Source organism: Macaca thibetana, chromosome 3 (genome assembly GCF_024542745.1).
Source record: "Macaca thibetana thibetana isolate TM-01 chromosome 3, ASM2454274v1, whole genome shotgun sequence".
In the NCBI taxonomy this organism is placed as follows: Eukaryota; Metazoa; Chordata; class Mammalia; order Primates; family Cercopithecidae; genus Macaca; species Macaca thibetana.
In genome coordinates, this window is record NC_065580.1 from 23,831,860 (window position 1) to 23,858,169 (window position 26,310).

At 45.3% G+C, this 26,310-nt stretch overlaps 2 protein-coding genes across 4 annotated transcripts; one reads left to right on the forward strand and one right to left on the reverse strand.

Moving 5' to 3' along the window:
- Window positions 1-896: 896 nt before the first annotated feature.
- On the forward strand, window positions 897-5,888 carry CYREN (cell cycle regulator of NHEJ). Of its 3 annotated transcripts, none has more exons than XM_050782429.1 (4): window positions 897-1,019; window positions 2,627-2,901; window positions 3,865-3,940; window positions 4,797-5,888. In XM_050782429.1, exons 2-4 carry the CDS (start codon window positions 2,765-2,767, stop codon window positions 5,064-5,066), a joined length of 483 nt encoding a protein of 160 aa, XP_050638386.1. In that variant the 5' UTR covers window positions 897-1,019; window positions 2,627-2,764; the 3' UTR covers window positions 5,067-5,888. The 3 variants fall into 3 exon arrangements, with proteins under 3 accessions (XP_050638386.1, XP_050638387.1, XP_050638388.1); XM_050782430.1 differs by having other exon boundaries at window positions 2,627-2,718; XM_050782431.1 differs by lacking the exons at window positions 897-1,019; window positions 2,627-2,901 and adding an exon at window positions 2,908-3,118.
- On the reverse strand, window positions 5,772-24,619 carry TMEM140 (transmembrane protein 140). The gene is made up of 3 exons (XM_050782424.1): window positions 24,356-24,619; window positions 21,143-21,251; window positions 5,772-7,255 (listed from the first exon to the last, which is right to left on the reverse strand). The coding sequence occupies exons 2-3, from the start codon at window positions 21,236-21,238 to the stop codon at window positions 6,674-6,676; spliced, it is 678 nt and encodes a 225-aa protein (XP_050638381.1). The 5' UTR covers window positions 21,239-21,251; window positions 24,356-24,619; the 3' UTR covers window positions 5,772-6,673.
- Between the last annotated feature and the right edge of the window lie 1,691 nt (window positions 24,620-26,310).

Here is a 26,310-nt window from a genome sequence, read left to right on the forward strand (position 1 = left end):
CTTCAGGAGGGCTGAAATTCTTTTCAGCTTTGGTTAATACAGCAATTCATTCTATGAGCTTTTATTTCTCTTACTATAATTTTACTATTAGTACTTATAAGGGAGGAGACCACCCCCCCATATTGTCTTATGCCCAATTTCTGCCTCCAAAGAAAGAAAAAGTAAAAACTAAAAGGCAGAAATGAAATCCACAAGCAGATAGCCTGGGGCCACACCCAGGGCCTGGTGGTTAAAGATCGACCCCTGACCTCATCGGTTATGTTATCTATAGATTACAGACATTGTATAGCAATGCACTGTGAAAATCCCTATCCTGTATTGTTCCGATTTCATTACCGGTGCATTCTGCCCCCAGTCACGTACCCCTTGCTTGCTCAATCGATCAGGACCCTCTCACGCAGACCCCCTTAGAGTTATAAGCCCTTAAAAGGGACAGGAATTGCTCGGTTCTTGACACAGGAGTCTTACCGATGGCCCTGGCTGAATAAACCCCTTCCTTCTTTAACTCAGTGTCTGAGGAGTTTTGTCTGCGGCTTGTCCTGCTACACTTATGCTATTATTCTATTATCTTCTTAATTTTCCACTTCATTAGGATAACAAATGGAGGCCGGGCTCCCATCCTCCTCCAGCACTCCAGGGCTGCCTGGCCCAGCAGGGATCCTCTACCTGGTTTCCGAGGGAATTCCCGGGAGGCCTTTCCAAAACACTCCCATTCCCTTCCGCTAACTTCAGGGGCCAGGAATGGACACTTTCACTTTCCTCAGGCCTGCTGCCCTGCCTCGCGTTTGCAGTGCGCAGGAAACCGTGTGTCAGCAAGGGGCGCAGGCACGGCCAGCAGGGGGCGCTCGCGGACCTCCCAGTGAGCCAGCTGCCCAGAGCCGGAAGTGTCCCGGGTGCTAGGACTCCGAGGGGTCCGGGAGCCGAGCCAGGACCGGAAGTGTACGAGGCGGGAGCGCGCAGGGCCCAGAAGACGCAGGCGGCCAGAGGAGGCCAGGGGAGTTCCGGTGCTAGGAAAGAAGGTGGGGATTTAAGTTCTGGGTGGGGCGCGGGTCCCACAACCGCTCGGAATTTGCCTCCTGGCTCCGCTCTGGAAGCTAAGAAGGGGCACAAGAAGTGGAGAGAGGGAACCTGAGGGCAGGGAAGCCAGTAGCCGGCGGGAGGAGCGCGCTGTTCCTCGGGTCGGAAGGAGCCGGTGCAGCCTTGACCCGCGTGCGGCAGGGTCAGCGAGGCCCCTGCGGTGCTTCGCCGCCGCCTTCCCCTCCGCAGTCACTGGCCCTCTGGGCCTCCCACAGGTCCAGCAGCGGGTACCGGCCCCAAGAGCGAGGGCGGGCTGTGAACTGGCATCACATCGCGTTCCCGCGGGGGCCCCCTTCCGCTTAGGCAGGGAACGGCCGGCATGGGACTGAGGTCTGTCCGCGAGCGCGGTGCCCCGGAGACCCGGCTTCTGGAAGGTGCTGCGGCCTGCCCTTCGGGCCCAGAAGCAGGGCGGGGAGGCGCGGGGTCTGGAGTCTGCAGGACCTGGCTGCGAATCCAACCAGCTGATTTCACACTTCTCTGTGATCTTCTGCAAGTTAACTCAGTCTCAGTTCCTTGTTTGCGAAATGTACTTAATATGCACCCCAGGGTGAACCAAATTTGTCCACATAGATTGCAGCAGTGCACTTGCGAGGCGCCTTAGGGAGTAGGAGTCACTAATATCAATGAGTTTTGACAGAAATGAGGGGGCATTGGCAAAGGTGTGCCCCGTGGCCATACAGGTTAGGAGGAGGGCCTGCTAATATTTTTTCTTAAGTTGTAAACAGCCATCTGAATGAGCAATACATTATCAAATTGTGATTCAGAGAGGACTATCGCTGACTACTTTTTTCTGGGCATACACCTCTGCTTCAGGAGCTTGTGGCTTAATTCCTAAGTGGAAGGTAGAGACCTAGGCCCTCTGAGTCACAATTCCATCTCTCTGGGTGAGGACTGAGCTCCAGGACTGCAGAGTGGAGGCAGAACAATTGGGATAGGAAGAAGAGAGGCCAAACTAGATCAGAGTCTGGCGTGGGCTTCAGAGTCCACAGACTGGCACAGTTATGCTTCGTGGCCCCTATTGCTGGTTCAAGTTTGACCAATCAGAACTATCTTTAGCTTAAGGGCGGGGTGTTGGCCAATGAGACTTTATTGTGAAATAAAATGCCCTCAGTTTCATGTAACTGAGCCACCACAGAGGAGTGGAGAAATCGAGTTGACCAGGTGAGGGAGAGGCCATTAAGAGATATTTTAGGGATTAGATGGGCTGGGCATCCCGAGGACTGGCATTTGGGGTGGTAATGAGGAGGAACATTGGGGGCCTCCGCCTCTTCCTTTCCTCCTGTGCTGAGTCAGTCAGCACAGAGGCTGCAGGAGGTAGCTCTGGTTGGCTCTGGCTGCCTGTAGGGGGCACCGCTTTGCGGAGGTCAGAGGGCTCTCTCCTGAGCCGCTCTCATGCCCACAATCACGTCTGCCTGATGTCTGTGAATGGCTGTCTGAGTCTCCTGGGCCCTGCTCACCTTTTGGTCACCTCTGGCCTGCCCTGCACCGACCGGTAACTGCTTGATGACTGGAGGTATTGGAATTCACTGAACTTTATTGTTCTTTGTAGGAATCAAAGATCAACTCCCACTGAGGACAAATGGACCTGTAATTCCGGGTGTGACGAGAGAACGGGATTTACCTTCCTGAACTAAAAAGCAGGTCATTAAGCTTTGGCCCTGACTTTTCTTTGTGAGAAGGTACAGAGATGGAAACCTTACAATCCGAGACTAAAAAGAGGGTCCTTCCCTCATGGCTGACAGCCCAGGTGGCTACCAAGAATGTGGCACCAGCAAAGGCCCCCAAGAGGATGAGAATGGCAGCAGTGCCGGTGGCAGCAGCAAGGTGCGACAACTCTGGTCAGATAACTCCTGTGAATCTGGCGAGTGGAGCAGGGACCTCCACGACCTGGGCCAGGTCTTCCAGCGTAGGCAGAACAGCAAGATGGGCGGGTGTTTTCAGTCTGATCATCTCTTGAGCTTTTAGGAGGTGGAGGGGCTGTGGGCAGGAGGCAAAATGGGTTAAACCTCGAGGACAGGAACCCGCTTCTGCCTCTGCACTGGTGAGTGCTCTGCTGTCAGCACACAATGGGTTTTCCATGTCAGCCAATCTCTGAGGCCAGTTGTCCAAAATGCCAGTCTCTTCCTTTACAACAAACATGGTAACATCAGATGGGCAAGATCAGTGGTAGGGTCTGTTCTGAGTGGTGCCTGCTCCTCCTGTGGACAGCCCTTTAGGGATGGACAGATGAGCAGCAGCTGCGGGGCCAGCAAGCGGTCAGGAGCTGAGGAGTGAGTTGAATGACGGTAATTGCGTGGGGTGGGGTGAGTCTCCAGACTGCAACATCAAGTGGGCGGGGCCCCAGCACTCGGTGTTCCCCTCTCTGGCTCCTCCTCCTCTAAGGTTTCCTGACCGACAGCCTTCCCATGTGACTGCTGCCGCCTTTCCCTAAGTCTGGTCCTGCTTTCAGGTTCCTCTCAGTGCAGCCTCGGCCTGAGGTCCCCTTCCTCTTGCATCCACGTGTGTGTTTCAGAGGCGGCAGCCCTTCCCTACTTCCAGATCCTTGTAGGGCGGTTGGTGGAGGGTGGGAGGCACCCCGGTGTTGCCTCCATGAAGCCCTGTGCCAGTCACCGGTCTGCAAGGCTTAGGAAATTGTGTCCGTGTCGGAGAAAGCTCCTCGGCTCAGAGGTGCTGGTGCCTCCTGTGTGGTGGGAAGTTGGCGGGAAGAGGCCCTCTTGCTCCTGTTTTCTTTGTCCTTGTGAGACCTGAGAGTCTGTGTCATCTGTGCCTTGCGTGTCTTTGTTTCAGACACCCTGCGACGAGGACTGTGTACTGCATGAATGAGGCCGAGATAGTCGATGTTGCTCTGGGAATCCTGATTGAGGTAAAGTCAGCCAAGCCTCTTACTCATGACCAGAAACTCTGCATGGGCAGAAGCTAGACTAGGCCCTTGGTCACCGTCAGTAAGAGAGACACCCTCTGCTGTAGGCTACCTTTTTCTCCTGCCACTTGCCTCGCTCTTGTGTCGCCATGTTCCCCAGGCCTCTCCCCACGTGGTTGTGTGCTCGCGGGGTGAGTCTTTGGGGCTAGATGCACGGGAGGGCATGCGTGTGTTAGGGAGAGCGTGACTGCGCGCTAGTGTGTATGTGGATGGGACATGAAGCCTTTACCTGTTTGTGTTCTTGGCAAGGTTCCCAGTTGGGTAGGTGACTTCTTAACCGTTGCCCCTCTCCTGAGCAGAGGCTGCTGAGCTTCCTGCCTTCCTGCAGTAATAATTGCAGTGCCTCAGAGTTGCACAGCATTCTGCAGTTTACCCAGTGCCTTGAAAGCGTGTGTGATGTCATTTGGGCCTTGCAATAACCCTGTGGTGTGGGGCTTTTCCTAGTGCTAAGGCATGGGCCCACACCTAGGTTTTGTATCCTGGGCTCCTTCCATTCTGTCACCGCCCCTTCTAGACATGTTTCTTCCATTTCTTTTTCCTTTCCCCTCACTAATCCTCATGCCTCTGCTTGCTTCTCTCCCAAGTGGGTCCTGGTTTCTTCAAGAGCTGTGAAGAGGGGGTGCGGGGAGGAGTGGGGTGAAGAGAGGGTAGGTGCTCAGGATATGGGTGCATTGCCTGGCCTGATCACACTGGCTTTGTAGTTGCTTCTGGATACATCCTGCGTGAGTCACTGACAGACAGATCAGCATGTTAGGGAAATAAAACGTATGTTGAGCCTGCCGTTTCCTGTACTCCGCAGAGCCGTAAAAAGGAAAAGGCCTGCGAGCAGCTGGCCCTGGTGGGTGCTGATAACCCAGAGCTCTCCCCTCCCTGCTCCATGTCGCCTCACACAAGTTCTGGGAGCAGCAGTGAGGAAGAGGACAGTGGGAAAGAGGCACTGGCTGCAGGCCTCAGCCCTTCCCAGAGGCCAGGGGATTCCAACTCTGCCTGCAGCAGGAGCCCCGAGGAAGAGGAGGAGGAGGAGGAAGAGGATGTGTTGAAATACGTCCGGGAGATCTTTTTCAGCTAGGGCATAAACTGTGCACTCAACTTTCTGCTGAGAGCAGCTGGAGGACAGCTGAGCTTCCACTGGTGCTGCTGGGCCACCCGCCTGTGGGAATGGGGCTCTCTGTGCTCCTAGCTTTGTGCCTTCTTGGGCCTGGCGGATTCATGTCAGGCCAGAAGTCTCCGGATGCTCCAGGCCTCGGGGCTGCCATTCTGAGTGTGCAGAAGGCAGGACTCAAAACAAGATCCCATTCGAATCCCGCTGTATGTACTGCATCCTCTCCCAGCTCTGAGGCTCTGGAATCCCAACTGTCTGTGTTAGTCAGTCACCAGCTTCCAGGGAAAATGATGTCATTTGGTGGTCCAACTTACTGGAACCAAAGAGACAGAACTTTTCAAAGAAAAGGATCACTGCCAGGTGCACTGGAATTACTAGTTTAGTCCACATGATCTCTCCTGGAGGAAGCCTGTTTAAAAAATAGTTTCCATCATGAGTCAATCAATGAGCTCCCACCTCTCCAGCCAGCCTAGAAAGCAAACGAGCTGCCCACAGTTCTCTGCCGTGTTTGGGAGGTTGAGGCCACAGTGTTTGGACTGGTAAGCCAGACAGGCCCCCTCCCCCAAGCTGCTACCTTGCTTTCACATGTACCTTGGTTCCTGGGCAGCTAGTTATAAAGCAAGAGGGACAGGAGCCCAAAAGAGACACTAAGGACAAGAGATCACACCAGAGTACATGTTTCTGCCTTTGTTTTCAGTGTGGCTTTGGACAGGAATAAATGAGTGAATCATTTGCCATACAGGTTTTCCAATGCGCAGGTGCTGGAAAATACACACAATTCCCCAGTGCTTAAATTGTGCTAATGTCTTTCCCAGTTCCGGGTTGAAAAGTGGAGGGTGGCAGCATTTGTATGTGTGCAACCGTCCAGTCCTGATCACACCGAAGATTTGGTGTCCTCCAGGGTCTCATCATGGGAGTGATTTGCCAGCGGATGCCTCTGCCCTGACTGGCTTCAAGTCCAGGGAAGCTTTGAAGCAACCAAGGCTTGTCTTTGTGCTCCATGTGTCCTGTCTTTGTTGAGTCACTCAGAGATCACTCCTGGACCTCTGGGGTTGGAATCCCAGTGACGGCTTATGGCGGCCCACTCACCATCATGGGCTGAGCGGAAGCTCCTTAAGCAGGCCCCCAGAGGCACTGAGGTGCTCGCTCTTTTAATATCCTCATTTGTTTCCGTAAGTCTTTGCTAGGTTTCAGTTTGGCATTTGGTGAATCAGCCTGGAATTCTGACCTCATGACAGGAATCACTCCCTCCCTACCCTTCTGAAGCTAGAGGAAGATTTGCTCAGACCCGTTAATTAAAGCAGGAATTGGTATGACAATGAGCTGCGTGGTTTTAGGGAGTCCTTGGGAGCCTTGGAAGTTGTGAAGGACAGACAATCCTATACTAAGAAGCCGCAGGTGCCCTGGCTGCCCTTGCTGCCCCTTGGCCTCTTTGACACGGGGGCCCCACCTCCTCTGCAGTAGGTTCCATGTGCTGGAGCTGGAGATCAGTGTTAGCTATGAAATGAGATGGCTGAACAGATGTGCCACCTCCGACCATGGTTGGAACTGAACCCTTGCAATCACATAAGCCTTTAGCAGCTCTCAAGCTCACTGTAAGCCCTGTAAGCCCTTAGAGGGAACATAACCGTGGCCATTAACAAGAGGATGAGTAAGGCCTGGGCGCTGCCCAGAGCTAGAAACCCAGGCCCCAGGAGGGAGAGCCTGACCCACTTCCACACATAGGAGAGGAAGAGGCCCAGGCCGCTGGCCAGCAGCATGGAGGACGCAGCCAGGAAGCCCACTGCTAGCTGCCACTCTCTGTCATTACCATTGCACCAGGCTAGGAGGAGAGCCTGAAAGGAAAAGAGGGTGAGGACCAGGGCCCCGTACACGCCAAGCCTGGCCAGGGCCAGGCCAACCAGAGGCACCCCCAGGGCCTCCAGCTCAGGGAACTGGTGACACTGTAGGCTGCCGGCATCCTCATTCCACAGGCAGAAGTTGTAGAAGCCTATTCGCAGGTTGGGCAGGTCAATGAGGTCCCCAGACTTCCAGAGGAGAGCGTAGAACATCAGGCAGATGACCACAACTGTGAGGACAATGATGCTCATGAACAGCGGCTGGTCGCCCCACCGAGGCCTTGGCCTGGCCATCTCTCCTGCCCTCTGCGGGGGGACCTGTGGGAAGGTCACAGCAGTCAGTCTATCTCTGCTTCGCTTGCCCCCTGTGTCCTCACAAGCTCATGTTCTCCCTTTGGCATTTCTTATAAACCCATGACAAGCTTCCCTCCTACCCTGCCCTCCGCCAAGGACCAGAAATCTGAGGTAACCTCGTGCCAGGAACTATTTGCTAATAAGTCATTAGCTGCCCTCTGATTTGAGGTCTGGAGGAAAAGTCTCTCCCAAGCAGCTTTGAAAGTGTGAAACATCTTCAACTGAGTGAAGTGCTCTTTAGCCAAAGACTTTGCTTCAGTCCAAATACAACAAACCATTGGAAACAGTGAGGGGATTTCTCAGCTCTTTTTTGAAGGTGGGTTTTGACTGAGGTGAAGGGCAAGGCCCACCCTTAATGGGGACTTGAAGGTGGAGGAAGCTATTGGTTTTCACCACAGCTGCCGAGACAACCACCTGGGGAGCTGTAAGAACTACCCATTGCTGGGCCACAGATCAATCAGAGCCCAACTTCCGTGCTTAGAGCTGGGCACTAGTGTGTTTCTGAAGCTCTGCAGCTCATTCGAAGGTGAGCCTGGGTCAAGGACCACTGACACACGCACTCTGATTTTACCTGTGGTGCTCTGGGAACTCATTAGTGGGTCAAGACAAGATGTCACCTGGTGATGAAATCCCATCATATACTCATTACTTTAAAAACTAACACAATTTTTTTCCTGACAATAGTAGTATATGTTAATTATAGAAAACTTAGAAGTTTTTGTTTGTTTGTTTGTTTTTGAGGTGGAGTCTTGCTCTGTCACCCAGGCTGGAGTGCAGTGGTGTGATCTTGGCTCACTGCAACCTCTGCCTCCCGGGGTCAAGCAAGTCTCCTGCCTTAGCCTCCCGAGTAGCTGGGACTACAGGCACCCGCCACCATGCCTGGCTAATTTTTGTATTTTTGGTAGAGATGGGTTTCACCATGTTGGCCAGGCTGATCTTGAACTCCTGACCTCAAATGATCCACCCACCTTGGCCTCCCAAAGTGCTGGGATTACACCATGCCTGGCCAGAAGATATTTTTTAAATAATAAAAAAGATAACCTTTTATCCCACCATACACATAAAACCACTGTTAATAGTCTACCAATATTTTCTTCCTGTGCTGATGTATTTTTACATAATCATGGTGTTGAACGTAATGTTTTTCTCTAGATTTAGTAAACATTTTTCAAAGCTGTTAAATATTCTTTAAAAACACGATCAATGGCTATGTAATAGTTCATGTGGAATCATCCATTACACTATTATTAGACAAATTGTTTCCACTTTTCACCATTATAAGTGGTCAGTGAAGATGCTGTGTGAATCGTGTTTGGAATCTGATTTTTCTCAGGTGATCTACCTATAAGTGCAATAATTGGATCAAGGGTAGAAATATCTTTTAGTGATCTTACTAAATACTGCCTAACTGGCCTACAGAAAACTTGCTAATCATAGGCCCTCTAGTTGTATATGAAAGTGCCGACTTTGTTATACTCTTTTAAAAAATTCTTTTCACTCCTTTTTAAATCAGAAGGGCTTTGTCCAGTTGGCCTCTGAAACAGTGGTCTGCACACTGTACCTTTACATATGTGTATTTTTCAATATGGGATAAGGTTTGGCTGATATGGTTTGGCTGTGTCCCTACCCAAATCTCATTTTGAATTGTAGTTCCCATAATCCCCACATCGTGGGAGGGACCCAGTGGGAGGTAATTGGATCATGGGGATGGGTTTCCCCCATATTGTACTCATGGTAGTAAGTCTCATGATACCTGATGGTTTTATAAAGGGCAGTTCCCCTACACATGTTCTCTTGCCTGCTGCCATGTAAGATGTGCTTTTGCTCTTCCTTTGCCTTCCGTCATGATTGTGAGGCCTCCCCAGTCATGTGGAAATGTGAGTCCATTAAATCTCTTTTTCTTTACAAATTACCAGGCATCTCTTCATAGCAGTATGAAAATGGACTAATACAACAGCATTCACACCGGGAAGTGACTAGGAACACAGACCTTCAAGCTTTGTGAGGCACGAGGTACTGGGGCCATGATACCAAGTGGCCTCCTGGAAGCCCTGGCAAGGAGTTCCAGGTGGTGTTCAGCAGCAAAATGAGTGGTGGCCCTGGAAAGGGACCTGAAAACTACACAGCCCTGATGATCAGCTTCTGAGGGGAGCCCTCTGGGGGAAAAGCCCCCTCCTCATTCCCAGAGCTGACTGGAAGGTCTGTCCCATTCCACACACTGCATTTGTTACAGGAAGGGACCAACTGGGGTAAAAAAAGAACATGGAACAGGCTGAGAGAGAGGGCGGCTCCATTCAAAGGACCTATGCCAAAAATGAGAATAAAGATTGACCAGTGACTTCTTTGGTAGAGACCTGGGCACCCTGGCCAGTGAAGAGCTGGGGCCTGTGAGTACAGCAAAGGAGTCCACATTGCCACCACCTCCCCTCAGATGCCGCTGCTCTGGGCTCAGCAGCACTGGGCAGTCTGCCCAGTCCGGCCCATGGCTTTTGCTCCAGAGGAGCCCAGTGGGGACAGTCGGAGTGGAGGAGTGAGGGGCTGTCCCAGTGGAAGCCCTGGCCGCTGCCTTGGGTGGCACTGTTTCTCAAACGCTCTGGAGGCCCCAGAGGGCCAAGGGTCTGAAGACTTGGGTTTGAATGGAGTTGAGAGATTCTTGGAGCAATGATACTTGTTACAGAAGGATTTACTGGGAACTGAAAAGGTGGCATTAGTCTGGGATGATAAGGAGTTTTAACCCTTTGAGTCCATGGTATGGGAAAAATTGCCATCGGGAACATATTTTGTATGGTTTTGCTTATTTAGTAAATGTTTGTAAAAGCCTATATCTGTGCTTTTAATGGGTTTGGGTATTTTAGGGTGTGGAATAGATTTCCAGGACTTCTCTGATTTATGACGTCATGCTGTGGAAAAGAAGGTTTGACTTCCTCCATTGTTCAGGACCAACTGGGAAGGGACTTGGGGATGCCTTTGTTTAAACACTCCCTCTCACTTTTCCCATTTGAATTCTGTTACACTGGGGTTCCAAAAAAATTATTAAACATTTTGCTTTGAAAACAGAGCTCCCTTTTTAAAAATTAATGTGGCTTCTCAGGGGGAGATTGCATCAGCCACCTTGTGGCAGCTCCTGCCAGGTGCCAGGAGCCTTTGTTTTGACTTCCTCATTTTCTCTCAACTGACCTTTTAATGTAGAGCAAAACAAAACGAGCCAAGAAGCCCAGGACCAGGCATATGGAGAAGGTGGTGGCCCCTCAACCTTTTTATATTCAGTCCCAGCTCCTATGAGGCTCGCCACCATCTGGTGCGACTTGGAACTTGAACTTGGAATTCTCTAGTGAGGCCCAGCTTCCACTCTTGCCTTGTGCAGTCCAGCACCTGCTTAGCTGCTCAGGCTGTGTATGAATACATTCCCATCTGCCCATCCTCAGCCACCCCCCAGCTCCTAAATTCCTACCCTACTTTCTGCTTCTCTAAATCCGATCCATGCAGCCTGAGCATTCCTGGGCTCCTTCAGCCCACACTCTGGTTTAGCTCTAAATTAGGATTTATTCTCCACTCTAGTGTCACATCTCTGAGGAACAATCTTCATCTGTTTTGTTATTCTGATACACAGTAGGCACTTTTTTTTTTTTTAAATGAGTGAATGAAAATGCTACATAGTCTCCCTGAGTTCTTTCATGTACAAATCTTGGTTACACATCTTAGGACAGCAGAGCTGCTTGAGGGAGAGCTGTGTTTAATGTCACATGCATGTTCAGCACAGTGCTGGCGTGGCCCATCCATGCTTTCTATTGAACTATGGACAGACTTCAGGAACTTGTGCATGGAGAGGGTGAAGGTTAGTGCTTGCTTCTTTCCCTAAACTTTGTGCAATGACAGCATATGGATCTTTGGTTGGAAACCCCAGGCCTACCCTGGTTTTTGTTTTTTTCTTTTCTTAAACAATCCTGATAATGACACTTCCACCACAATGAGCTTATAAATGCCCTTTAATGGTAAGCCAGTGTTTCCTTCAGAGAGCAAAGGAGAGACTGCTGAGTCACTGTGACCATTTTGAGATAAACTTTTTCCTGTTTATAATAAAATAACACATGCTGATTGCAGGAAACTGGAAAATACATGAAACTGCAGAGAAAAGACTAAAAGTCATTTTTACTTCAGGTCGTAGAAGTAACCACCCTGAACAGCACACTTCTTTTTACAGTATTGTTTTACACCGTTGGGGTTACATAAAATATACGTTTGTATCCCACTTCGTGAACATCATTCTACGTGAACTAGAAATGTTACCTAAACACTATTTTAAGGGCTCCAGATAGCTGTATCAAAGTTTATGGTTTATACATAGATGCTTTGTAACATTATTTTGTTATGTTATGAATGCTGTGGTGAATACTTTTGTGAATCAACTTATGTTTCCACCAGCAGTTTCAGCGAGTGCCTGTCTCATCCCATCCTCCCCAGTATTGCATATTCTTGAGTCTTTTATTCTTTGATAATGACAAATGATGAATCAGTGATAGTTTTTCTTCATAATGAGTAAAGTTTAACATTTTCAAGTGTTTGTTGACCATTTGTATTTCTTCTTTTGTGAAGTGCTGTCAGTTCTTTTGCTATTTTACAAATAATTTTGAGTTTCAGTTTTTGTTTGTTGGTCTGTATGAACCCTTTAAAAATAAAGGCTGTTAGCTTTTTGCCATCGTAGTTGTGACAGTAAAGTATAATCTTTTCCTGCACTAGGTCCTCTGGACCAAGATGCAGATTTAGACTCCAGGTCATGTAATTTGACCACTGTCACTCGAGAGTCACAGCCTGAGCAGGGCCTTAGAGGGGAGATGATTTCTGCTTAAAGGCGACACAAATTCCTAGTTAGGGAAATAGAAGGAAAGTATTCTCAGGAGATTAATTTAAGGCAGCTTTTTTGTTTGTTTGTTTAGGCATCTCTAACATTTTCATACCAATAAGGGAGAATGGGATGGGGGCTGAAAGAGACACAAGTATTGTATCATTTAATTCTAAATTATGTATTTGTCAGGTTCTTATTGAAAGAGTGAAATTTTCAAAAGGATCAAGATAGCCATCTAAACGCAGGTAGTATGTGCCTCCACCGTGGTGAGAGACCAGAATGGTAAGTGGGTCCATTTTGAACAGATTGTCTAGGAGAGAATGCTAGGATAAACCATAAAAGACACGGGAAACATGAGAAGGAAGGAGAGGGTTTGAGGCAGCTTGCCCAGCTGGGAACTGACTGAGAGTCGGGAGAGGCTCCTGATGTGGGGAAACAGTAAGAGAGAACCCCCTAGGGCTCCAAAACAAACTTCTACAATCTTGGCCATGGAAGGACACCTTGACCCCACTGGGCCAGGGCCTGGGCCTGACATTCGGAGCTGCCTAACATTGCACAGAGGCATTGCTCCAGAAAGGAAACCAATACAAAATCTCACATGCATCTGAACTTGGAGCAGCCTCAGCAGGGTGCCATTTTGAGAGCTTAGATACTGGGACTCTACAGACATGGCTCTTGCTCCCGAGCTGCTCCAAGGAGGGAGACAGGAGAGCAGGTGCTCCCATGCCCCCCTGGGAGGGTCTGCTGTCCTTCTGTGTGCTGCTATTGAGACAGATGTGAGTACACGCCTCTCCCCACAACTTCTTTTCCACACTGCTTGTCTGGGAGGGACACTATGATCCCAGGCCCAAAGTGGCATTTTGAGAGTTTAATGCTGGGCTGCACCCCCACCCAGCCTGAGTTTGGGCTGATGAGGCTGCAGCTGCCTCCTGGCTAAGGAAGGATAGGGAAATCAGGCCATCCTACACATATCTAGGACAAGACCCACTGCCCTGCCGTGGGCTACTGTGAGACCGAGATGTGACTGGCCTGTAGTGTTCCACAGCTTGTTGCCAATGCTGCTTACTTTTAAGGTGCTCCACCCTCTCTGGTCTCAGGCTCCAGTTGCTATTCTGAGAGTTTAATATTGGGCTGCACCTCTCCCTGGAACTGAGATTGGGCTGGTGCAGCTATAGCTGCCATCCAGCCAAGGATTAACAGGGAACTCAGGCTGTCCTATTGTAGGCGGCAAGCCACCCAGGTGCCGAGGCAAGAGACCGAGGGCACGAGCTGTTCCAGTATAATCAAATATATAAAATAAGAATAGTTATACTAGATATCGATAATAGATATGATTATATATGAATATCATTAATCATTAGTTTGTAACAATTACTCTTTATTCCAATATTATAATAATCCTCACTCTACAATCACAACCCAGGAAAAACCAGGGCATACAGAGATAGGAGCTGAGGGGACGTAGTGAGAAGTGACCAGAAGACAGGAGTGCGAGCCTTCTGTTATTCCCAGACAGGGCCACCATAGGGCTCCTTGGTCTAGCGGTAACGCCAGCGTCTGGGAAGATGCCCATTACCAAGTGGACTGTGGTCTAGCGGTAGCGTCAGTACCAAGGAAAAACACCCGCTACTTAGCAGACTGGGAAAGGGAGTCTCCCTTTCCCCAGGGGAGTTGAGAGAAGACTCTACTCCTCCACTTCTTGTGGAAGGCCTGACATCAGTCAGGCCTGCCCGTAGTTATCTGGAGGCCTAACTGTCTCCCTGTGCTGTGCTTCAGTGGTCACACTCCTAGTCCGCTTTCATGTTCCATCCTGTACACCTGGCTCTGTCTTCTAGATAGCAGTAGCAAAATTAGTGAAAGTACTAAAAACCTCTAATATGAAGAAATAATGGCGTAGCCTGTGTCCTCTCTCTCTCGCTCTCTGTCTCTCCACCGTGGCTGCCAGACAGGGAAGGTCCCCTGTCCAGTGGGCATGTGACTCACGTGACCTTGTCAATCATTGGAGATGACTCACGCTCCTTACCCTGCCCCTTTGTCTTGTATCCAGTAAACATCAGCACAGCCTGGTGTTCAGGGCCACTACTGGTCTTTGCGTCTTGGTGGTAGTGGTTCCCTGGGCCCAACTGTCTTTTCTTTTATCTCTTTGTCTTGTGTCTTTATTTCTACAATCTCTCATCTCCGCACATGGGGAGAAAAACCCACTGACCCTACGGGGCTGGACCCTACACCTATGCGCATCTAGGTCAATACCCACTGCTCTGCGACATGCTGCTGTTGAGACTGAAATGCGAGCAGACCTCCTTCCCCATAGCTTCTTGCCCATGCTGCCTCCCTGGAAGGAGCCCTGCCCTCTTGGTCACAGGCCCAAGGTGCCATTTTGAGAGTTTAATGCTGGGTTGTACACCACTTCTTGATGAGTTCAACTTGATGTGGCTGCAGCTGCTGCCCAGCCAAGGAGGGACAAGGAATCCATGCTCTCCCACACATACCTAGGACAATACCCAGTGCCTGCTACAGGTTGCTATGAGACCGACTCAAGTAGACCACACTCCCTACAGTTTCTTGCCCATGCTGCTCACCTGAGAGGGGCCCCACCTTCTCTGGTCACAGGCCCACAGCTGGCACCATTTTGAGAGTTTAATGCTGATTCACAATCAATCTGAATGTGAGGCAATGTGGCTGCAGCTGCCACCCAGGTAGGAAAGGGACAGGGAAGACCAAGCTCTCCTAAGCACACTTAGAACAATGCCCACCACCCTGCTACAGGTGGCTGTGAGACTGGAGAGTAGCTCACCCAACCCATCACAGCTTCCAGCAACACCAACATGGACTGCTTGGATCCCAGTTGGCTGCTTTAACGCTGCTACTGCCATCACTCACATGACACCACCTGCTCAGGGGCTAGAGATCATGCCCACACACTAGGCTCACCACTCCCACTACTAGCTTCTAAGCAAGCCATGTGGAGGCCCAAGAATCAGACCTCCAGGACCCACTAACCACCAGAGCCAGCATAAGCTGCTGTGGGGACTAAAAATGGCACACTAACCCCACTGTTGCCACCACTCAGGCCCAAAGGCATCCAACTTGGCATCCAAGTCCCCAGCTAAACTTCTGGGGACTTAATCTCAGCTAATTACTGTACTCTATCCCACTGAGGAAATCACAGAGACCACTGACCCTAGGTACTGCCGAAGAAGTCATAGAAAGATCACACTGCTGCAGACATCCAAAATCAAAGTCAAAGTGTCTTAATCAACAACATACATACATCCTCAGGAAAAAATTCCCCCTTATGAAAGCAATTTCAAAAAATTGGAACAAGCAACTGCTACATCAGATGCAAAGAAATCAATGAAAGGATACAGGAAACATGTAAAAGCAGAGAAATATGACACCATTGTAATAGTCCATTTTCACACTGCTGATAAAGACATACTTGAGACTGGGAAGAAAAAGAGGTTTAATTGGACTTACAGTTCCACATGGCAAGGGAGGCCTCAGAATCCTGGCAGGAGGTGAAACACACTTCTTACATGGTGGCAGCAAGAGAAAATGAGGAGGAAGCAAAAGCGGAAACCCTGATGAACCCATAAGATCTCATGAGACTTATTCATTATCATGAGAATAGCATGGGAAAGACCAGCCCCCATGATTCAATTACCTGGGTCCCCTCTCACAACATGTGGGAATTATGGGAGCTACAATTCAAGTTGAGATTTGGGTGGGGACACAGTCAAACCATAACAATCATCAAAGGACCACAACAACTGTCCAGCAGCAGCAGATCCCAATCAAAGAGAATTCTTCAAAATGCCACATAAAGAATTCTAAATATTGATTTTAAAGAAGCTCAATGAGGTACAAGAGAAATCTGAAAACTAATACAAAGAAATCGGAAAATTAATCCAGGATATAAATGAGAAATTTATCAAGGAGATAGACATGTTAAATAAAAACAAGCAGAAATTCTGGAACTGAAAAATTCATTGAAGGAAATACATCATATGCTCAAAAACTTCAATAGTAGACTACACCAAGCAGAAGAAAGAATCTCAGAACTTTCTTCCGAAGACAGGACTTTTGAAATAATGCAGTCAGACAAAATGAGGAAAAAAGGATAAAAAAAGAATGACTAAAGCCTTTGAGATTTCTGGGACTACAAGAAGTAACTGAACTTATGAATTATTGGTATTTCTGAAGGGGAAGAGAGATTAGAAAGTTTGGAAAACATATTTAAAGAAATAGACATCCAGATACAGGAGGCCCAGTGATCCCCAGGAAAATACACTGCAAAAGGACCTCACCGTGGCATATTCAAAATGTCTGAAGTCAAGTGAAAGAAAGAATTTTAAAATCAGCAAAAGTGACTAGTCACCTATAAAGGAAATCCCAAATCACATCAGACTAATTGAGGACTTTTCAGCAGAATCCTTACATGCCAGAAGACATGGGGATGGCATTTTCAAAGTGCTAAAGAAAAAAACCAAAAAAAACAAAAAAACAAAGTGTCTGTCAGCCAAGAATTTTGTATCCTGCCAGAATAAGCTTTATGAAAGGAGAAATAAAGTCCTTCCCATACAAGCAAATGCTGAGGGAATTTGTCACCACTAGACTGGTACTACAGGAAATGCTCAAAAGGATCTTAAACATTGAAATGAATGGTGTTTTTAATTATTTTTGATGCAGGGTCTTTCTTTGTCACTCAAGGTGGAATGCAGTAGTGCAATCATAGTTCACTGCAGCCTTGACCTCCTGGGCTCAAGCAGTCTTCCTGCCTAAGCCTTTTGAGTAGCTAGAACTACAGACACATGTCACCATGCCCGGTTAATTTTTAATTTTTTTGTAGAGACAGGATCTTGCTATTTTGCACAGGTTGTTCTTGACCTCCTGACATCAATTAATCCCCTTGCCTGGCATCAATTAATCCCCCTGCCTAGCATCCCAAAGCACTGGGATTAAAGGCATGAACCACCATGCCCAGCCAAAAGGTTGACATTCACCATCACAAAAACATACAGAAATATAAAACTCATAGTTTGTATAAAACAATCATACAAAGGAAATTCATTAAAACACAAAGTCAAAAAGGCAAAGACAATTTATAAAACAACTTGAAAACAATAATATAACAGAAACAAAGTCTCACAGATCCATATTAACCTTGAATGTAAATGGATTAAATGCTCCACTTAAAAGATACAGATTGGCAGAATGGATTAAAAAACATGATCCAACTACATGTTGCTTACAAGAAACTAACCTTACCCATAAAGACATATAGACTGAAAACAAAGGAGTGCAGAAAGATATTCCATGTAATTAGAAACCAAAAGCAAGCAGGCATAGCTATACTTACGTCTGATAAAACAGATGACTTTAAATTAAAAGTAGTAAGAAAAAAAAGATAAAGAAGGTCATTGTGTAACGATGTAGGGATAAATTCAGCAAGAGGATATAACAGTCCTAAATATATATGTACCCAACATTTAAGCACCCAGATTCACAAAACAAATATCACCAAAGAAAGAGGTAGACAGCAATACAATAATTGTAGGGGACTTTAACACTACACTCACAACACTTGACAGATCATTGGGACAGAAAATTAACAAAGAAACATTGTATTTAAATTGAACTTTAGACCAAATGGACTTATAAAACATTCTACCCAACAACTACAGAATATACATTATTTTTGTCAGCACATGCAACATTCTCCAAGATCACATGTAAGGCCACAAAAGAAGTTTTAACAAACTTTTTAAAAATTGAAATTATATCAAGTATCTTCTCAGACCACAGTAGGATAAAACTAGAAATCAATACCAAGAGGAACTTTGGAAACTATATGGATACGTGGAAATTAAACAGCATGCTCCTGAACAATTACTGGGTCAATGAAGAAATTAAGACAAATTAAAAACATCTTTGAAATGAATGCAAAACCACATAGTACTAAATCCTGCAGGTTACAGCAAAAGAAGTGCTTAGTGGGAAGTTTATAGCATTAAATGCCTAAATCAAAAAAGTAGAAAGATCATGAATTAACAACCTAACATTGCACCTCAAGAAATTAGAAAAGGAACAAACCAAATCCAAAGTTAGCAGAAAAGAAATAGCAAAGATCAGAGCAGAAGCAAATGAAATAGAGACAAAAAATTTACAAAGGATCAATGAAACTAAAAGTTCTTTATTAGTTCTTTGGATCAATGAAACTAAAAGCTGATTATTTGAAAAAATAAACAAAATTGATAAACCACTAGCTAGACTAACCAAGAAGAGAGAAGATCCAAATAAACACAATCAGAAGTGAAAAAGACATTACAACTGATATCATAGAAATACAAAAGATCATCAAGAACTATTATGAACAACTACATGCTCACAAACTAGAAAAACTAGAGGAAATGGATACATCCCTGGAAATACAAAAACCCCCAAGATTGAACCAGGAAGAAACAGAACTTATAAACAGACCAATAACGAGTAGTGAGATTGACTCAATAATAAACTCCCAAGAAAGTTTAAGACTAGATGTATTCACAGCCAAATTCTACCAAACATACAAAGAAAAACTAATATGAATAATCCTGAAACTATTACAAAAATCAAGGAGGAAGGAATTCTCCCTAACTCGTTCTCTGAGGTCGGGGTCACCCTGATACCAAAAATCAGACAAGGACACAACAGAAAACGAAAACACAGCCCAATATCCCTGATGAATGTAGATGCAAAAATCCTCAACAAAATACTAGTAAATCCAATTCAACAGAACATCAAAAAGGTAATACACTATGATCAGATGGGATTTATTGCAGGGATGCAAGGATAGTTCGACATATGCAAATCAATAAATATGATACCCTGGGTTGCTGGATTGCATGGTAGTCCTATTTTCAGTTCTTTGAGAAATCTCCATACTGTTTTCCCTAAAAGTTGTACTAATTTGCATTCCCACCAACAGTGTATAAGCATTCCCTTTTCTCTACATCCTTGACAATATCTGTTGTTTTTAGACTTTTTTTTTTTGGAGATGGAGTCCTGCTCTGTCGCCTAGGCTGGAGTGCAGTGGTGTGATCTCAGCTCACTGCAACCTCCGCCTCCCAGGTTCAAGCGATTCTCCTGCCTCAGTTTCCTGAGTAGCTGGGACTATAGGCACGCGCTACCATGCCCAGCTAATTTTTGTATTTTTAGTAGAGATGGGGTTTCACCATGTTGGCCAGGATGGTCTCAATCTCCTGATCTCATGATCTGCCCGCCTTGGCTTCCCAAAGCGCTAAGATTACAGGCATGAGCCACCATGCCTGGCCTAGACTTTTTAATAATGGTCATTATGACTGGTGTAAGATGGTATCTCATTGTGGTTTTAATTTGCATTTCTCTGGTGATTAGTGATGTTGAGCATTTTTTCATATGTTTCTTGGCCACTTGTATGTCTTCCTTTGGAAAATGTCTGTTTATGTCCTTTGCCCACTTTTTAATGGGGTGGTTTTTTCTTGTTGAGTTGTTTGTGTTCCTTGTAGATTCTGGATATTAGTCCTTGGTCAGATGCATAGTTTGGCAGCCCCTTCCCCACCGGGCACCACCAGCAGCAGTTGCTATCATGGCCCTGAGGACTGCCTCATGGAACTTACATGTTTTAATTTTGCTGCTGTTAAACATTACACACTTTGCAGATTTTGCAGAGTAGAATATTAAAAGAAAAAACCAGGTAAGCTATTGGGTTCCTAGGGCCTTTCTTTTCATAATGATTTCAGAAAGCCAAAGGGGACCAGGGAGGGAAGAACTTGCTTTGATAAGACTCTTTGATCAGTGGAAGGTGTCTGAGAAGGAATCTAATTTTAGTGAGAACTTATTAATAATTAAAAACAGATCTCAAATCTCTTGAGAATTTACTATATGCCAGGCTTTGTGCTAGGCACTTAACAGGTATTATCTTATTAATTTCTTATAACCATGTGGGGTAGAGTTATGTTTTCATCTTCATTTTCCAGAGAAGAAAACAGGCCTAGTGAGGGTCAATAACTTGCCCAAGTTTGCACAGTCAGTGAATGGTGGAGCCTGTCAGGCTGCATTGTTAATCACCGTGAGGATCTACCTCTAACTGGAGGCCTGGCCCTTTACATGCATTTACTCATTTAATCTTCACAACACCCTTGTGTGGACATTATTGTCACTGTTCCCATTTGACGTAGTGAAGATAGTGTGGAATACTGGTTCTGAGCATGGACCTTGAAGCTATGGCTTCTGGGTTCAAGACCCTGCTCTTCCATTCACCAGCTGTGTGACCTTAGTTACTTAACATCCTTCTGCCTAGATTTCTCATCTGTAAAATGGCTCTAATTATATAACTTATTTTGTAGATGTTATGGAAATTAAATGAAGTAATTTGTGCATGGCACTTAGAACATGACCTGGCAAGTATTATTTAAATTATTACTACTATAGAGAGAAAACTGAGGCTCAGAGAAGTTAAGCCCAGGCTACCAGCTTGACAGTAGTGAAATTCTAGGAAGACAAATAGTGCCAGGGTTCATTCCCAGAGATGAACTCTAGGAAGCTGGCCTCATTTATGTTTGGTTGTGATGACTCCAGGATGCAGCTGCCCTGTTGAGAGGTAGCACAGTGTGGTGGTAAGAAGCATGGGTTTTAGAGCCAGATGACCTGGGAGCATGTCGCTGTTCTGCCACTCACAAGTCATGTGACCCTGGCAAGTTACGTAGCCAGCCTGATCCTCACATCCTCATCTGTGATGCGTCAGTTGTCACGTTCCTCATGGGCTGTTGTGAGACTGAAGGAAGTTCACTTATATACAGAGGGCTTGGGGTCTGACACAAACTGGGTCGATGTGTTTGGTCTGGTCATGATGCTGAAGCTATAGCTCAGGGGGATAAACGGGAATTGATGGAGAGTCAGGTAGAGATGGTTGGGTGTGTCGCCTGAATGGAGAGAGGAGAACTGGGAAGGAAATGTTAGCAGAATAAAGCCAGGGCAACGGAACTTGCCAGGGCATAGAACAAGGGTGCAGGTTTACTTGTCGGAGGCCACCAGTCCTGGCTAAAATATTTCTGGTGGAACACATTGAAGATCATTGTGTTCATGGTTTGGGTGTGGCTGTCACAAAAATAAAAAGGGAAGAAGAAAGGGAAATGCGTCATTTTTCCTTTGACAGAAACATGAAGTCCAGGTTCTAATTTTTTTCAAAACAGGGCTACTGCAGTGTTTTTCAACAGTGCATATAGGTGGTGGCAGCTCCTGGATTTCACAGTATTTTCTGTGGACAGCCATCCCAACCACCAAGTTTTTTATGAATGCTGTGATGTTTTGATCTACTTAATTATTCCATGTAAATAAAACAGCTTTATCAGACGAAATAGGACTATACCATGAGACTGTAACATAAAGTCAGAAGCATGAGTCCAGGCACCCGGTTAACAAGCCACTGAGATAGCTGTTTAAATGATTCCATTAATAGTTAACTTGCTATTTGTGCAATTGTTTTGTTGATTATTAGCTCTCACTAGCAGATAATCCAAGTGGGTACAAAGGTTACATAAAGTTTAGAGGGAGAAGAAGATCCTTAAAAATGAGAAAATGTCTACAAATGACCCATCCTAATTTGTTTGTTTGAGACAGAGTCTCGCTCTGTCGCCCAGGGTGGAGTGCAGTGGCACCATCTTGGTTCACTGCAATCTCTGACTTCCGGGTTCAAGCAATTCACCTGCCTCAGCCTCCCGCCACCACGCCCAGCTAATCTCATTTGGTTTTTGTTGGCAGGAGTCCATGGTCCAGTTTATGGGCAGCTAAGATTCACAAGATTCAGCGTTTGAGAATCAGTAGTACCAGAAACTAGTGATTGCCTTGCCTTTGGCTGTCAATGGTTAGTTTTCCTGCTCCAGCCCTCTCTTCTGCAATTACAAAGGCAATTTGCCACCCACTTCGACTGATGGGGTCAGCATTTCATCTTGTAACTCTATTAGTGAAACATTTTGGATGACTGCCTGAATCAGAGGCCCCGGGGAATCAGTGCCAGGACAAACCAGGTGCCTGCTCTCATTGAGCTTGTACTCTAGTTCGGAAGGCAAACACCAAACTATTTTTTAAAAGATAATTATACTTTTTGAAAAGCTTTGGGAAGGAAATAAACAGGGTGAGTGAGGGAGAGAAACTGGCAGGAGGAAGTGATGACTAGATTATAGGGTCGGGGAAAGCCTGTCTTCAGAAGAGACATTTGTTTTGCATCCTGAAAGCGTTCTTCACTAACTAATGTTGAAGCAATTGATTAGCTAACTAGAAAAGAGAAATAAAACTATTTTAGGTCCTCATCTCACTCCACATACCGAAATAAATTTCACGTGGATCCAAGAGTGAAAGGTAAAACCATAAAAAGAATCAAAGATCTGGAAAAAAGGATATATTTGATTTATGAGTGAAAAATAAAATTTGGAACTTAAGAGCAAATGGAAACTACAAAGAAAGAATTGCACAGGTTTAACTATTCTAAAATCTAGATTTCTCTTCACCAAAAACAACATAAATATAATTAAAAATCAATGAGCATATGGAAAATACCTATCACAACTATGAAATTACTAATGTACTTAACGTTTAAAATGTTTATGCAAACTGTGAAAAAACATTAAACCTCATTAAAAATGGACAAATATGAAGAGATAATTCACAAAGAATGCAAAGTAGTTAACTAACATGAAAAAAAAATTCTGTAACTTTTTTAAAGATACGCCAAATAAAGTAACCTGAGTTTCCCTGTCAACACTGTAGGTAAAAACACTTGATGATACCAAAAGTCTACGGTAAAACTGGCATTCTCACACAGTGATGGGGTGGATGTGAACATCTGTACACACTTTCAGGGAGGCAGATTGGCAATACACATTAAAAACCCTAAAAACAGTCATATCTCTTTGGCCCACTTTTATAAATCTATCCTAAGATAGCAATCAGAAATCCAGTCGATAATTTATACATAGGAATGTTCAGCACAGCATTACTTTTGGCACAAAATGGGAAGCGGCTTGAAAGTCCAATATTAGAAGTCAACTATGACGTATCAAGGATAAAATACTATGCATCTTTTAGAAAAAGCAGGTATAAAATCACTCTACATAGTGTGCCTACATCCATATAAAGAGGCATAGGAGAAAGAGACTAAAGAAGTATTTGAAAATGTTAATGTTAGCTGTGGTAGCTCTGGGTAGTCACATTACAGGCAATTGTTCTTCTCTATTTGCATTAAAATATTTTTAGAATTATGGGCTACATTTATAAAAAAATAAATTTATAAAACAGACAATCAAAGCAACCTTAGTAATTAGATAAAGCAGGGACTAAGCTGGAAAGAAAGTTGAGAAAGGGGAATATGTGCAAGATTGAAAAAATATCTCATGGTCCGAGTCTCAGACCTGAGATTTTGGGGAAGGTGGTATGGGAAGTTGATACTGAAAAATGCTCTTCAGTTATTATGAGGGAAGAAAAGAAGGAAATATGTATCTTTTCCCTCTTCCAAAGGAGCCTTTGATTTTATAGGCAAAGAAGCATAGTGGAAGTTATTAGCGAAACTAAGCCCACATTTTAAAAAAATCTCTTAAAATATGCACCAAGAGAACTAAAATACCACCATAGATTTCCAGTGGGGCATGAGAAGCAATCTGGTCTAATAACTAATATAAGATCTAAACATCTCTTAGGTCCTAATCTTTGAGGCAAGAACACAAGTTTTTCTGTTGATATGAATTTTCGGTGTGTATTTTAAAGTTTTATGATGTGTTCATAACTACCTTTGAATAGTGGTTTAGTTAGTGGTGGTCGGTGACCTGCTTTTGTTTGCCTGTTTCTGATGAACAGTGTGTCGCACCAGCCACAGCCGTGTCCTTGTACACACTGCGTGCAAGACTCTGCTGTGCGTAGTCAGCCCTGCATCATTTCTAACCAGTTACACTGGCCTTACTTTCATCATCTTTGAGGCCAGAGCTACACATGTTGATGCTGCAGAGTGGAAGGAAGGAGAGCAGAGAGTAAAGGGGGTAGATTATGTAGATTATACAGACGTGAGGGAGGGAAGGTCAGAGATACGGAACAACCAGTGAGTTCCCCTGTGCGGATTGCCAGAACGTGAAATATCTGAGAAGAAAACAAAATTGTCTTACAAGGTAGTGGACGTCTGGGTAAGCTGTGATGCTTGCAGGATCAGTACTTACAGAAAGCAGGTGAAGAGCCCACAGGAACAATGAAAAGGAGAAGCAGGAAATTAGGGTTGGTTATTTGAATCTTCCTTCTCGCTGGCTTTCTAATGTCAGACTCCAGAAAGGAGGAGGGGAAGGGAAATGGCAGGAGGATGCAGTCCTGAGCTGGTGCCCTCTCGCATTCACAGTTGTGCCTAGTAAACAGCTCTCTGAACTTTGGTACATTTGTTCTGACTGATGTCACTATCAGCTGATTTCACTTTCGTTTCTTAACTTGTCAGTGACCCATGACTTTTCAGAAATGAGGTATGTAAACAACTTTTTACTGTGCTTCATGACATACTCTTTACTCACACTGTAGCTGGCAAACCAACTGATTTAAAGAGCCAGGAAATGTCTTGATTATATCACACAATAATTCCAGAAAGGGAAGTAGCCGAAGAACTCTCGAAGCTCCCAGTGATTTAAACTGCAAGATAAACACAACCCGGATTTTTATTCAGAAGAAACCCCTCAGGATCATCTGGTCCAAGCTCTCAGCCAATGTGGCAGTCAGGACCCAGGTCACCTCCTACTTATTCTCTTGGGAAGCAGCTATGCCGTCTGTTCCCCCATCCCCTTTCAGAGATCAGTTTTGTAATGATGACTGGGCTTCTCTGGACACAAAATTTTGTGTCCTGAGCGTTCTTACTAGAGTATTTAGGCCCATGTTGGAGCAGCTGGAACATCTATTTTATTTCAAAATAAGAGCAGAACAAAGCTTTTATTTTTGTAAGCATTGGGGCTCTTGGTCAGAGTTTAAAAATTGCTTCCGTTGCTCACATGACCAACTGGAAATTTCAACTGTGGGTTAAACTTGGTTACATGAGTCCGCTACCTAGTGCTATTGCTGAATCCTTCAGCGTTTCTCTTCTGCTTCCCTGCCCTTCCTCCAAAGGAGGAGTTCGTTGAACTGCTACATTGCCCTCCCCCTGCCCCTAGTTCTTTTAAACTCAAACTCTAGAAAGAGGTGATGGGATCCAGGTGGAAAGAAGAACAGAGGCTTTGAGATCAGAGAGTTCTGCTACATACTAGCAAATTATTTAATCTCTTTGAGCATCAACTTCTTATCTGTAAAATGGAAACAGTACCTACTTTGCATGGTTGCTCTGAGGACTGGAAATAATATAAGCGCTTAGTACAATACTGGGAACATAGTAGTGGTAGCTATTATTATGAAAAATGGAATTTCTGTATATTTAGTCTAGCCTTTAAGACAGAGAAAATTAACTTTTAGATACCAATATAAAGTAGTTACTCTGAAAACTCAATACTGATGAGTGAAGTAATATAGAAGAGATAGAAACATATTTATATTTATGAAATTTATTTAAGGTTACCATGTACCTAGTTTTCAAAGAGTCAAATAGTTTTTCAAAACTTGTATGAAAATCGGCAGTCCCACACTCTCCCTGTCTTCTTCTTCAGAGGCAAGCACTTTCACCTGTGCTCATTCTTTAGGCATTTACCTCAGTTCTCTAAATAACATGCTTGGATTGATACTTCTTGATTTTTCAGTTTCAGGCATAATCTACTACTCCCAACCATAGAAGGTGAAGATTTAGCTTTCTTCTTCCCAACTGCGTGTTCCAGAAATATGCTTCCTCTCTTCCTCCTCTATCCAAATTGGTTATAGTTTTGTTTAAATCAATATTCAGTGTTTACAATATTGTAATATGCATAGGTATACTTTATTTTATTGTGCATCTCTTTGTGGATCCTGCATCTTTTACAAATTGAGGATTTGTTGCATCCCTGCATTGAGCAAGACTATTGGCACCATTTTTTCAATAGCCTTTGCTCACTTCATGTCCCAGTGTCACATTTTGGTAACTTTTGCAACATTTCAAACTTTTTCATTATTATTATATTGGTTATGGTGATCTTTGATGTTACTATTGTGATTGTTTTGCGGTGCCACGAACCGCACC

Bases quoted from the DNA above. Each gene is read 5' to 3' on its own strand.
- TMEM140 (XM_050782424.1), bottom strand. From the start codon at position 21,238: ATGAACACAATGATCTTCAATGTGTTCCACCAGAAATATTTTAGCCAG. The intron at 7,256-21,142 runs GCAAGTTCCGTT...ACCTTCCCACAG, and splicing joins CACCCTTGTTCTATGCCCTG to GTCCCCCCGCAGAGGGCAGG.
- CYREN (XM_050782429.1), top strand. From the start codon at position 2,765: ATGGAAACCTTACAATCCGAGACTAAAAAGAGGGTCCTTCCCTCATGG. The intron at 2,902-3,864 runs GTGCGACAACTC...TCTTTGTTTCAG, and splicing joins GTGCCGGTGGCAGCAGCAAG to ACACCCTGCGACGAGGACTG. The intron at 3,941-4,796 runs GTAAAGTCAGCC...TGTACTCCGCAG, and splicing joins CTCTGGGAATCCTGATTGAG to AGCCGTAAAAAGGAAAAGGC.